Raw genomic sequence first — 14,474 nt, 5'->3', positions numbered from 1 at the left:
CTATAGGAAGGATGTGGAAGCTTTGGAGAGGGTGCAGAGAAGATTTACCAGGATGTTGCCTGGAATGGAGAGGAAGTCGTACGAGGATAGGTTGAGAGTTCTCGGCCTTTTCTCGTTGGAACGGCGAAGGATGAGGGGTGACTTGATAGAGGTTTATAAGATGATCAGAGGAATAGATAGAGTAGACAGTCAGAAACTTTTTCCCCGGGTACAACAGAGTGTTACAAGGGGACATAAATTTAAGGTGAAGGGTGGAAGGTATAGGGGGAATGTCCGGGGCAGGTTCTTTACCTAGAGAGTGGTGGGGGCATGGAATGCGCTGCCTGTGGGAGTGGCAGAGTCAGAATCATTGTTGACCTTTAAGCGGCAATTGGATAGGTACATGGATGGGTGCTTAAGCTAGGACAATGTTCGGCACAACATTGTGGGCCGAAGGGCCTGTTCTGTGCTGTATTGTTCTATGTTCTATGAGACGTCAGAGGTAGGTTCTTTATGCAGAGAGTTGTGAATGCATGGAATGCGTGCCAGTTGTGGTGGTGGAAGCAGAGTCATTGGGGACATTTAAGCGACTGCCGGAAATGCACATGGATAGCAGTGAGTTGAGGGATGCGTAGGTTAAGTACCATATTTTACATTAGGATTAAACCTCTGCACAACATTGTGGGCCAAAGCGCTGTTCTGTGCTGTATTTTTCTTTCTTCTAACTATCTAACTACATCTAACATCCTAATAACTACATCTACAAAAAATAACATCAAATTAAATCAAATACAATACACGTTAGAATGGGCTCTACCCCTGCCCACAGGGGGCACTTACATATCTCAATAGCACTTTCATACTTCCTTCCAGCTTGAGCCACATCCCAGACTCAGGCCAAGAAGAAGGAGAAAAAGATAATTGTCTTAACAAGGAAATTTAAAGTAAACACTCTACCCACCCCCAAAAATACATTATCACATATTAATATCAAAATAAAGGGATTCAGCAACCCCTCACAAACAAACAGGAGAAAAAAAGAGAAAAAACACTATTGTCCTCGTCCTTTCAGTTATCTAATCTATTATCATGTCCAAAACGTTTTTTACTTTTTCTGGGGAGGCAAAAGAAAGCCTAGACTCCTCACACATAAAGCGAAATACCACTGGTACCATACGGAATACTGGATGCCAAGATCTCTCAGTCTTCTCTTGGCTTCATTAAAGGTCTTCCTTTTCCAAATTACAGCTGTAGAGAAGTTCTGGAAGAACACAATCTTCGAACCATTGTGGATTAAAGCCTGTGGATCTTTTCCCTTCATTCTGGAGGCTTCCATAACTTTAACATTATCTCTATAGCTGTGGATTCACACTAGGACTACGCGATGCAGCTGTTCTGAGTCAGACTTGCACATAGCAACTCGATGGGCCCTTTCAACTTTTACCTGGTCAGATGCAGCCTCCAGGCCCAGGAATTAAGGCAGCCAGCTTCAAAGAAGCTCGCTGGCTGGTCACTTTCTTCCCCCTTCAGCAGCCCCACAATACAGACGTTCTTTCTCCTATCTCTGTTGTCGAGGATGCCGACCTGCTCCTGTAAGGTAAGTACCTGTTTTTCCAGCATTCGAATTCTTTCCTTTGCAGAATCGATCTCAGTGTCAGAAACCACCGTCATCCTTTCCACTTCTTCTGTTCTTTGTCCTTGGCCTTCCAGATGCACCACTTGTTTCTGCAGCATGGCCGAGATCAGGTCCAATCTGGTGCGGAACTCCTCTTTGATTGATGTCTCAATCATCTCTCGCTGTTTTGCAAACTCCGCAGCCAGGGCCTGGTAAGGGAACGACTCTGAGGGACTACAGGAGGAAGCTGCAGCTGCAGCCGCGGAGCTGTCTGACTTCACAGGTGAGTGTCCCATGGGTTGGGACTTGCTGGGGCCTTTATCTTTAGTCATATTTTTTGATAAAACAAACTTTATAAAAGAAATTATATAGGATATCTACATTCAAAAACTCTTTAAAGATCAAATTATCATAGAAATTATCACAGAAATTATTTAAATGGGGAGGTGAGAGTGCTACTTTGCCTGAACTGAGGTGCAGAGCTCAGCAAAGCAGACTACTTAGATCACTGCCATTTTGGATCCTCTGCCAAGAGCGATTTTAAGATTTGAGTACATAAGTAAAGATGTGTTGCTGCAGTTATATAGAGTCTTGGTGAGACAGCAGCTGAAATACCTCTACAATTTTGGACTCATCTAAGGAAGGAAGTACATGTCATAGAAGGAGTGCAATTCAGGCTCTCCAGATCATTCACTGGCAAAATTGGATTGTTTTATGAAGAGAGATTGAGGAGACCGGATCTGTAATCACTACAGCAAAGAATGAGAGATGATCTTGTTGCAGAATATAACATTCTTACAGGGTTTGATGGGGTGGAGGTAGGTAGGATGTTTCCCCGGCTGGTAATTCTAAAAACAGGTGACAGTCTCAGGATAAAAGACAGCCTATTTAAAATTGAGAATCTCTGGAATTCTCTACCCAGAAACATGATGGGAGATGGAATATGCAGGAATCATGACAAGAGGGAGAATTTCAGCTTTGATTTAATTGAATAGATGAATGGGCTTGATGAGCTAGATGGTCTACTTCTCTTCCTATGTTCCTAAATCTCCTCTGCACTTGTTGTTCTAACATTCTCCTAATATTGTTCCGAAACCTTTTTGATTTTCCCAAGTGTATTTGAAAAACGATTGTGCTACATGTTTCCCAAATTGTTGTATTGAGATGCTCTCATTAGAGCATTACTATCAGAAGACTTGTAGAATATCTCCTGCCTTCCATTCCTTTCCTACTACCTATCTCAATTTCATTGAATGGATTCATATGAAAATCAGCTTAAAATTCTTGGAAATGTCTTAAAAAGGTAAAACAGCAGTACTTACCCATTGGTTGTGAGTCACTGGGAATCTTGAATATTTTGTTGTTGACTTTCACTTCCCCAATTCTATATTCAGGTTCCGATAGTTGTAAATCTTTACACAGTTTTGTTAAGATCTGGGAAGGCTTCAGGCAGTCACGCCATGCATTGTAACCTTGTCTACAAATCAAATAGGACAAAATACAATCAAACCAGATAGGTGAGGAAACCGCTTTGGTTTATGTCACTTTTAGAAAAAGCATTCCTGGTATGTGGGCATCTCTGGCTAGGCCAGCATTTATTGCCCATCTCTAACTGCCCAGTGGTACTTAAGAGTCAATCACATAGTTGTAGGTCTGGAGTCATATGTAGGACAGACCAAGTAAGGAGAGTAGTTTCTTGGGCATCATTCAGCTAGTTTTTTATTGAATAAAGCTTCACCACCTGCCATGGCAGGATATGAACATGACCCCAGAATATTAACTTGTGAATCTAAATTGCTAGTCCAATGATATTACCACTACACCACCACTTCCTGAAGCCAACTTAATTTGACAAGTTGAGGGTCCCTATTAATTGCATAACAACCCTAGGTGTCTAAAGTGGGACCATTATAGGTCAGCTTGGATATGAAAAAAAAATCATTTTCCTGTGGTTTTGCAAGATAAAGGAAGTCATTTTGAACTCCAACATGTAATTTCTTGCAACCAAAACAGAAAAATTCAGCAGGTCTGGCAACATATGTGGAGACAGAAATAGAGTTAATGTTTCGGGTCCAGTAAGACTCTTCCTCAGAGTTCTGTTTGTTTTACATTTCCAGCATTCATGGTGTTTTGCTATAATTTAACGTGATATCCTGCAGCCATTTCACATTCTGATTTTTTTCTTTCTGTCTATATAATGCTTTGTGTGCAAACCAGAATTGAAATAAATAATTTTAATGTACCTTGATTAATTTATAATTTGTGAACTAATGTAACAGATTATTATTTCAATGATTCAATAATACCTGTTAAATCTAATGTTTCTATAGACTGCAAAACCAGCAGAATTTAATTCCTTCCAATTTTGATAAGCCACAGAGCTTCAAAACCTTGTTCAAAAATAAAGATCATTGTTTAATCCGATCAAGGAGACCAAATCTTTTACTTTTGTGGACTATGGTTTGAAAGTGAGATAAAATAGATAGTGCTTTCAAAAATAGAAAAGATACAAGGATCTATTTGTAGTTTTGGAAAAGCAAGTGAGACTAACTACTGTTTATGAAGTAATTTTACTTTTGGGGACACTGTGCGCAGATAAATTGGCAAAACCCGGGTATGTTTAGAGCAATTCTGCTGACAGGCAATCTTTGATTTTCATTTCACACCAGTTGTTGTGGGTTCAGGACAGCACAGCACCTTCTGATTTGGACTACCTGCAGTTTAACACATGTCCTGTAAGTAGGGATGAAGCAGAAGAAGGAAGATGTCCTACAAGCTTACAGCATCAACATCTCTCACTCTTTCTCCTTGTCCTTGAAGAATTGCCCTCGCCAACCCTATTGAAAAAGCTGGGGATCCAACATTTAGAGGTTACAAAAGGAAGAAAACTAAAATCTACAGGAAAAGACTGACCCCTGGATCCAGCCAAGCAATTAGTGAACTAATTTGTCTGCTTAGGAATCAGTCTGCTTAGGAACCGGCTTTTTCTTTAATTCACTTGTGAGACATGAGCCAGTATTTAATTCCTGTCCCTAGTCACCCTTAAGATGCTGGTGGTAAGCTGCCTTCTTGAACCGCTGCACTTCTTTGAAAAGGTGACGAAGGAGGTTGATGAGGGGAAAGCGGTAGATGTGTGAGCCAGTATTTAATTCCTGTCCCTAGTCACCCTTAAGATGCTGGTGGTAAGCTGCCTTCTTGAACCGCTGCACTTCATGTGCTATAGGAAGACCTACAATACCGTTTGGAAGGGAACTCCAAGATTTTGACCCAGGGATAGTGAAGGAACAGCGATATGTTTCCAAGTCAGGATGCTGAAAGGCTTGGAGGGGAAATTGCAGTTGGTGCTGTTCCTGTGTATTTGCTACCCTTGTCTTTCTAGACTATTGATGACAGGAGTGCAATTGATATGGTTCATGTGGACTTCAGTAAATGCAAGTTGACAAACCACATCCAAAATTAATTTTTAAATAGGAGGCAAAGGATGATGGTGGAGAGTTGTTATTATTGTAGATTAGATTCTAGTGTGGAAACAGGCCCTTTGGCGCAACAAGTCCACACCGACCCTCCAAAGAGTAACCCACCCAGACCGATTTCCCTCTGACTGATGCACCTAATGCTATGAACAACTTAGCATGGCCAATTCACCTGACCTACACATCTTAGGACTGTGGGGTGGAAACCAGAGCAAACCCACGCAGACACAGGGAGAATGTGCAAACTCCAAACAGACAGTCACCCAAGGCTGGAATCGAACCTGAGACCCTAGTACTGTGAGACAGCAGTGCTAACCACTGAGCCGCCATGCTGCCCTGAATTGTAATTGGAAGACTGTGACCAGCTGAGTACCACAGGATCAGTGCTGGGACCCTTACGTACATGAATGATTTAAATATGAATATCAAAGGTTTAATTAGTAAGTTTGAAGATGACATGAAACTTGGTGATATTGTTGATAGTGAGGAGGATGGTCTCAGGCTACAGACTGATATTGATCAGCTAGTAAACTGGACAGAACAAAGGCAGAAGGAATTTAATCATAATAAGTGCAAGGTGGTGCATTTTAGGAGGTCTAATAAGGGAAGAATAGACACAATGAATGGTAGGTCTCTAGGGAGTACTGAGGAACAATGGATCTTGGTGTACAAGCCTATAGATTCATGAAAGTGTCAGCACAGTTAGACAGGATAGTGAAGAAGGCATTTAGGATGCTTGCCTTTATTAGCTAGAGCATACAATATAAGTGCAAGGAAGTCTTATTACAACGTTATAAAACATTGGTTGTGCAACAGATGGAATACCGTATACAGATTGGTGGCTACACTATCAGAAGGATATAATTGCATTGGAGAGGGTGGAGAGGAGATTCACCAGAGTTGGGATAGAAAATCTCAATTATAAGAAGAGACTGGATAGGTTAAGTTTGTTTTCTTTGGATCAGAGGAGGCTGGTGGAGATCTGATTGATATATGCAAAATTATGAAAGCACAGACAGAATAGATTGTGAGAATCTCTTCCCGATGGCAGATGTATCTAAGAGGAGGAGTAAGTCATTTAGAGGAGCTCTGAGAATTTTTTATCACTCAACAAGTGGTAGAAATATGGAACATGCTGCATAAGAAGATGGTGATCTCCTTTACATCGGGGAGGTAGAATGCCAACTTGCGGATCGTACCAGAGAATATCTCTGGACACCTGCACCAACCCCACCGCCCCATGGCTAAACACTTTAACTCTGCATCCCACTCCACCAAAGACATGCAGGTCTTGGGTCTACTCCATCGCCAAACCCTAACCACTCAATGCCTGAAGGAAGAACGCCTCATCTTCCGTCTGGGACCTTGTAACCACACGGGATCTATGTGGATTTCATCAGTTTCCTCATTTCCCCTCCCCCCACCTCATCCAGTCTCAACCCTCCAACCTGGCACCAACCTCTTGATCTGTCCATCTTCCTTCCCATCTATCCACTCCACCCTCCTCTCTGATCTATCACTTTCACCCCCACCTTCATCACATTCCCAGCTACCTTCTCCCCCCCCACCCATTTATCTCTCAGCCCCCCAGGCCCACAAGCCTCATTCCTATTGAAGGGCTAATGCCCAAAACATCGATTCTCCTACTTCTTAAATGCTGCAATACCTGCTATGCTTTTCCAGCACCACACTCTCGACTCTGATCTCCAGCATGTGCAGTCCACATTATCTCCTGAGGATTGTGGGATGTATTAGGTTATGGCATATTGGGCTATGAACCAAGTGCAGGTAAAGGGATTTAGTGTTTGTTGCATAGACAAGGTATGCTGAAGGTTCTGTTTCTATGCTGTATGCCTCTGACTCTAAAGTCTGATCATCACAAATAATATGAGGCATTATCAAAGAAAAGAAAAGGACTGTGGAACCAGTTCACCTCATTTTGTGATTTTGGATTGGTGGTGTACTGTGTTCCTCTGATTATTATCGCTTCCACTCCACTCATAATATTTGTGTTTGCTTTTTCTTGTGTCTACATGTGTCTTTGTATGCGTCCATGTTTATGTATGTATTAATGCATGTTAAATTATATATAGTAGAAATCCTGTATCCATTCTTAAAAGTTGTTATAAATAAAACTATTTTCTTAGTAATGAAAAAAATTGATGTGCATATTTCTTTAACCTGAATTGCAGAGTTTGGTAGAATTGGACAATTCAATGATTTAATTAAAAGTCCATACTTGTGACAACGCTGAGAATAGTGTGTTTTGATTTCCAGTGCATCATCCCCAATCGGTTGTAACAACTTTTAAGGGCACTTTGGCTAGAATTTTGGAACATAAACAATGTAAGATTAATTTGGAGTCAGAGTAAGTGATAAAGGACAAAAGATAAACACCAGGTTTCATACTTGAAAGAATATAAATAAGATGGCACTAGGAGCTTTAAAAGTCTTCTACAGTGGAAGAGCTACCAAAATTGACATACAAGAGGTCCAAAAGCTAAGTTTTGAACTGGTGAGTAAATTAGAAGTGGAATAGCCTCCAGGCTAAAAAGGAGAAATAATTGAAAGCAGAGTGAGTTTTGAGAAGATTTGTAGCTCAGACCCCTTGGCATCATGGTAGCCCACAAATCCACCAACACACTAAAACAGCAGCTAATGAACTTGAAAGACCCTATACAGACAAGCAAAACTAATATCATTTACAAAATACTGTGCAAGGACTGTAATAAATACTACATTGGACAAACAGACAGAAAACTAGCCACCAGGATACATGAACACAACTAACCACAAAAAGATATGACCCTCTCTCACTAGTATCCTCACACATGGATGAGGAAGGAGACCACTTCGACTGGGACAACACATCCATCCTAGGACAAGCCAAACAAAGATACGCACGATAATTCCTAGAAGCACGGCATTCCAACCGGAACTCTATTAACAAACACATCGAGTTAGACCCCCATCTACCACCCTCTGAGAAAAGGAACAGGAAGTGACGTCACCACAGAAATGACATCACCAACCCAAACATATACATAGAAAGCTGGAATTTTTCAGCATTGCTTCACCTGAGGCCCACTGAAGATAACAAAACATCTGGAAATGAACCTTGCAGCTCAGCGAGCAAACCCACATCTGAAAGCATAGTATTTGTTCTTTACAGAGTTAAAAGAGAGACCAGGTGCTCCAAGTAGTGAGACACTGGAATCAGTTCATACTGAGTTAGTTAAAGCAGCTGGAGCATGAGAAAGTGAAGAATCTGGAGAGAGCCGGGAAAACTTGGAAAGTGAATTGAAATTAAAAGAATGGAAATGAAAAAGAGAAGGCTGAAACTCTTAGTATCTGCCCTGTCAAGTCCCTTAAGGGTCTTTTGTATGTTTCAATAAGATTACCTTTCAATCCTCTAAACTTCAATGGATGTCGGCCCAATCTGCTCAATCATGCAGATATCAGTTGAGTCAGCCTTCTCTGAACCATTTCCAAGGCAAATATATCATTTAATTTTTGAAATAAGGAGACTAAAACTATACAAAATACTTTTGATGTGGTACCACCAATACTCAGTACAGCTGAAACTTCCACTTAGATGTTCCATTTCCAATTCTGATCTCTTTCTCTGTAGCTTCTGTGCAGTTGTAACATTGGATTCTGCATTCTGTTCTGCTACCCTGATGTACTTTGTATGGTACAATCTGCCTGTACAGCACACAAAACAACACTTTTCACTGTATCTCGATTAATGTGATGACAATAAATCAATCGATCTTGGCAATAAATGACAACATTCCATTCACCTTCCTAACCATTTGTTGTACCTACATATTTACTTTGTGATTCAGGTATCTGGGTCTCTTTGTGCCTCAAAATTCTGCAATCTCTCCTGCTCTATTAAATAATATGTACTGTTGAATTGAACAAGTTTACATTTATTCATTTTATTCCATCTGCCAAATATTTTTCTGTATCTATATCTATTTGCAGACTCCTTCAGTATTCTTGATACAACTATAGGAAGATGGTTGTGGCTGATGGAGGTCATCAGTACATCAATGCAGGAATTCCTCAGGGCAGTGTCCTGGGCTCAACCATCATCAGTTGCTCCATCAATGAACCTTCACTCCATCATAAGGTCAAAATGGGAATGTTCACTGATGACTGCATGATGTTCCATTTGCAACTCCTCAGGTACTGAAGTTGTCTATGACCAAATATACCAAGACCTCGACAATAGCCAGGTTTGGGCTGAAAAATGGCAAGTAACATTTGTGCTTACACATATGTCAGGCAATGACCATCTCAACAAAAAACAATCTAACCTCCGGTCCTTGACATTCAAAGGTATTACATCGCTGAGTCCCCACTACCATTATCCTGGGTGTTACTGCTGACTGGAATGGTAAATACACCTACTAAATACAGTGGTGAGTAACTCACCTCCTGACTCCCCAAATTCTGTCCACCATTTGCAAGGTACAGTCAGGAATATGATAGAATACTTGCCTGGATATATGCAATTCCAACAACACTCAAGAAGCTTGACATCATCCAGGACAAGCAACTCACTTGACTGGCACCGCATCCATTCCCTCCACCAACAACACTGAGTAGCAGCAGTGCATACTATCTAGAAGATGCTCTGCATAAATTCATTAAAGATCCTTAGGTAGCAAACCCATGAACACTTCCAGCAGATACAGGGAACACCACCAACACCTGCAAGTTTCCTTCCAAGCCACTCACTTGGATATATATTACCGTTTCTTCAGTGTCACTGGGTCAAAGTGCTGGAATTCCCTCCTAAGACATTGTGGGTCAACCTACAGCACATGAACTGCAGCCGTTCTAGGAGGCAACTCACCACCACTTTTCAAGGGCGACCAGAGACTGACAATAAATGCTGGCTTAGCCAGTGATGCCCATGTCGCATGAATGAATGAAAAATATTGTTACAGAGTAGAAAGACGTAATTTGAGCTTGATTTCCAAATGAGCATAGCACAAAGAGCCAATCTTTTGCCTTCACACTGTAACATTGCACAATGCTCCTTTTCAGATAATCATCTAACTCCCTTTTGAAGATTGGCTGGTCAACAGGAAAGAGAGAATGGTCATAAATGGGTCTTTTTCTGTTTGGCAAGATTAACAATTCATGTGCAATAGGGATCAGTGCTGCAGCATTAACCTTTTACAATTTGTATGCACAAAGATGGGTATAAAGAAATTAAGGAGAAAGTGAGGTCTGCAGATGCTGGAGATCAGAGCTGAAAATGTGTTGCTGGTAAAGCACAGCAGGTCAGGCAGCATCCAGGGAACAGGAGAATCGACGTTTCGGGCATAAGCCCTTCATCAGGAAATTCCTGATGAAGGGCTTATGCCCGAAGCCTGACCTGCTGTGCTTTACCAGCAACACATTTTCAGCTATAAAGAAAGTAAGTAGAGAAAGGGATGTAAAACAACTACGAAGGGATAAAGATAGGTTAAACAATTCGGCAACTGTATATCAAAGCAAGTCATCTTCCAGTGCAAACAAGTCCTATTACCAAAAGCATTTGGCTGTTACACCAGGGACATGTCAGTAATGAACACGAGACAATTAGTGTACGACTGTATGTATTGGCCAGGGGTGATTAGGATATTCAATGACTTATGATGCAGTGAGGTAAACCAAATGTATCAACTTTAGCAACAAAGTAAAACCTTACATCCAGTTGATGTACATCCACTCCTTGGGAGAATATAGCAACAATATTCATAGATCATTGGGAAGATTATATTTGTGATGGATTAATTTTCTAAATTTGCTATTATTCGTCGATTTAGCAACACATACAGTGTAAGTGTCACTGCCACAATGAGCACTATTTTCAGTTTATTCAGTATCTGGGAACAGTTCGGGCCTGACAAGACTGCAGTTCACTGGCAAATCATTTGCAGAAATGTGCACTAGGTAGATATTAATCCAGATCACATCATCATGCTGTTAACCACACTAAAGGCAAAGATAAATCTGAGTGAGGAAATCTCAGTCTAGGAAGGGGACAAACTGTCTGTGGTTAACCAGGAAAGTAAAGGAAATTGCACCAGGACTTTGGTCAGCTGTGGAAATGGGCTGAGAAATGGCAACTGAAGTGTAATATAGATAAATGTGAAGTTTTGCATTTTGGAAAGTCAAATCAAGGTAGGTGTTTTATGGTGAATGGTGTGGCCTTAAGGAGTGTAGTGGAACAGAGGGACCTTGGCGTTCAGGTGCACGGTTCTCTGAAAGCAGAGTCACAGATAGACAGGGCAGTGAGGAAGGCTTTTGGCACATTGGCCTTCATCAGTCAGGGCATTTAGTATAGAAGTTGGGAAGTTATGTTGCAGTTGCACACTTCGTAGGTAAGGCATCACTTGGAATATTGTGTTCAATTTTGGTCACCTTTGCTATTGAAAGGATGCTATCAAATTGGAAAGAGTGCAAAAGAAATTTACAAGGACGTTGCCAGGGCTCAGCAGTCTGAGCTATGGGAAGAGGTTAGGCAAACTAGGACTTTTTCCTTGGAATGTAAGACACTGAGGGGGGGTGTTATAGAAATGTACAAGATCATGAGAGGCATGTATAGGGTGAATGCACTCAGTCACTTTCCCAGGGTTGGGAAATCAAGGACTAGATGGCATCTGTTTAAGGTTAAAGGAGAAAGAATAAACGGTAACCTGACAGGCAACTCTTTTACATAGAGGGTCATATGCATATAAAATGAGCAGCCAGTGGAAGTGGTTGAGATGGGTACATTAACAACATTTAAAAGGCATTTAGACAAATACATGGATAGAAAAGAATTAGAAGGACATGAATCGAAAAGTGTGGCGCTGGAAAAACACAGCAGGTCAGACAGCATCCAAGGAACTGGAGAGTCAATGTTTCATAGAACATAAAACTGTACAGCACAGTACACATCCTTTGGCCCTCGATGTTGTGCTACCCTTTTATCCTACTCTAAGATCATACTGACCTACATATCTTTCATTGTACTATCTTCCATGTGCCTATTCAAGAGTCGCTTAAATGTCCATCAGGAATGAAGGGCTTATGCCCGAAATGTCAACTGTCTTGCTTCTCAGACATTGTTGACCTGCTGTGCTTTTCCAGTGCCACCCTTTTTGATTCTGATCTCCAGCATCTGCAGTCCTGACTTTCTCTTAGATGGATAGGGCCAAATGAGGGAAATGGAGTTAGTGTGGATGGACATTTTGGTTTGTATGGATTAGTTTGGGCTGACAGGCCTGTCTCTGTGCTGTAGGACTCTATCACTGTATGATAGTATTAGATAAGAAAAACATACAATGTGGCAAAGATTAGTGGTATATCAGAGTATTGGGAAAGCTTTAAAAGCCAACAAAAGATAACCACATAAAAGAGGAAATAAACTGAAGCAAACTAACAAGTAATGTGAAAACAGTTTCTTAAATATATAAAAAGGGAGAACAGGCCAAAATGAACATAGGTCCCTTAGAAAATGAGGTGGGAAAATAATAATGGAGAATCAGGAATGGCAGAGGTGTTGAATAAATACTTTATATCAGTCTTTACAAGCATTCCACAAAATACAAAACAATCAAAGTACTAATAAGGGAGAGAAATAAAAACAAAGACTATCACTTGAGAAAAATTATTGGGGAAATAAATGAGGCTAACAGTCAATAAGATCCCTGAACCTGATGATTCACATCTTAGGATATAAAAAGCAGTAGCTGCAAAGATAGTGGATGCACTGACAGTAATCTTTGATGAATTCTTAGATAATGGAAAAATCCTCTGAAGTTTGAAAACTGCCAATACAACACCCTTATTCATAAACAGATGGAGACAAAAAAACAGGTAGTGGAGTACCACAGGGGTCAGTGCTGGGCCCACAATATTTACAGTACACATTAACTACTTGGATGAGGGAAGTAATTATACTATCGCCAAATTTGTGGATGAAACAAAAGTGGATGGAAAGGCAAGCAGTGAGGATAGCACAAGGAGTCTACAGTGGGAATATAGATAGGTTAAGTGATTGGGCAAAAACTTAGATTGAAAATAATGTGGAAAAATATGAGTTTATGAATTTTAGCATAGAGTCATAGAGATGTACAGCACGGAAACAGCCCTATGATAGTAGTGTTGTCCCAGTCGAATTCATGTTGCTTGTTGTCTGCGTATCACATAGGGCAAGCCAGACAGAGAACAGCCTCCTCCAACCCTGGCAACATCCTTGTAAATCTTTTCTGAACCCTTTCAAGTTTCACAACAACTTTCCAATAGGAAGGAGACCAGAATTGCATACAATATTCCAAAAGTGGCCTAACCAATGTCCTGTACAGCCACAACATGACCTCCCACCTCCTACTCAATACTCTGACCAATAAAGGAAAGCATACCAAACGCCTTCTTCACTATCCTATCTACCTGCAACTTCACTTTCAAAGAACAATGAACCTTCAAGGTCTCTTTGTTCAGCAACACTCCCTAGGACCTCACCATTAAGTGTATAAGTCCTGCTGAGATTTGCATTCCCAAAATGCAGCACTTCATTTTATCTAAATTAAACTCCATCTGCCACTTCTCAGCCCATTGCCCCATCTGATCAAGATCTTGTTGTAAAGCAGGACGAAAAGAAGAGCTGAATATTATTTAAAGGGAGAAAGATTGCAGAAAACCAAAGAACAGAAGGATTTGGAGGTCCCCAAGCAAGAATCATAAAAAGCTGGCATCCAAGGGAAGACAAATGAAGACAAGTGGAATCGAGAATAAAAATGGGGAGCAAATACAGAAGTTGCTGGAAAGGCTCAGCAGATATGGCTGCATCTGTGAAGAGAAATCAGAGTTAACATTTCGGATCTGATGACCCTTCCTCTGAGTTCTGAGGAAGGGTCATTGGACTTGAAACGTTAACTTTCATTTCTCTTCACAAATGTTGTCAGCCCTGCTGAGCTTTTCCAGCAACTTCTGATTTTGTTTCTGATTTACAGCATCCGCAGATCTTTCAATTTTTATAAAAGTAGGGAGGTTTGGTTAAAACTATACAAAGCATTATTCAGTCCACAGCTGGAATAATGTGAACTTTGGCCCCTTTATCTAAAGGAAGGATAGACTCTGGAGGCAGACCAGAGAAGGTTTACTAATTGATCCTTGATATGAAGAGACCTTCTTACAAAGATAGATTGTGTAGTTTGAGCTCGTACTCACTGGAGTTTAGAATAAGAGAGGAGACCTTATGAAACATATAGGATTTGTAGGGAGCTTGACAGGAGAAATAATATTCCCTTGAGGGAGAGTGTGGGATCAGAGGGCATAATCTCAGAACAAGGGGTTGCTCATTTAAGACAGAGATGAGAAATTTCTTCTTTCGGAGGCTAGTGAATCATTGGAATTCT

At 40.8% G+C, this 14,474-nt stretch overlaps 1 protein-coding gene across 1 annotated transcript in view; it reads right to left on the bottom strand.

Annotated features, from left to right (window-relative positions):
• LOC122559891 (fer-1-like protein 4) overlaps positions 1 to 14,474 on the bottom strand; it is a 349,022-nt gene that overhangs the window by 93,747 nt on the left and 240,801 nt on the right. Inside the window, exons 36-37 of the mRNA XM_043709999.1 lie at positions 9,266 to 9,318; positions 2,917 to 3,071 (exon numbers count right to left, since the gene is read on the bottom strand). Coding sequence (XP_043565934.1) covers positions 2,917 to 3,071; positions 9,266 to 9,318 — 208 coding nt within the window. The remainder of the gene's footprint in view (positions 1 to 2,916; positions 3,072 to 9,265; positions 9,319 to 14,474) is intronic.

Source organism: Chiloscyllium plagiosum, chromosome 20 (genome assembly GCF_004010195.1).
Source record: "Chiloscyllium plagiosum isolate BGI_BamShark_2017 chromosome 20, ASM401019v2, whole genome shotgun sequence".
In the NCBI taxonomy this organism is placed as follows: Eukaryota; Metazoa; Chordata; class Chondrichthyes; order Orectolobiformes; family Hemiscylliidae; genus Chiloscyllium; species Chiloscyllium plagiosum.
The sequence above is the reverse complement of the archived record's forward strand: the minus strand, read 5'-3'. Positions and strand labels throughout refer to the sequence as shown.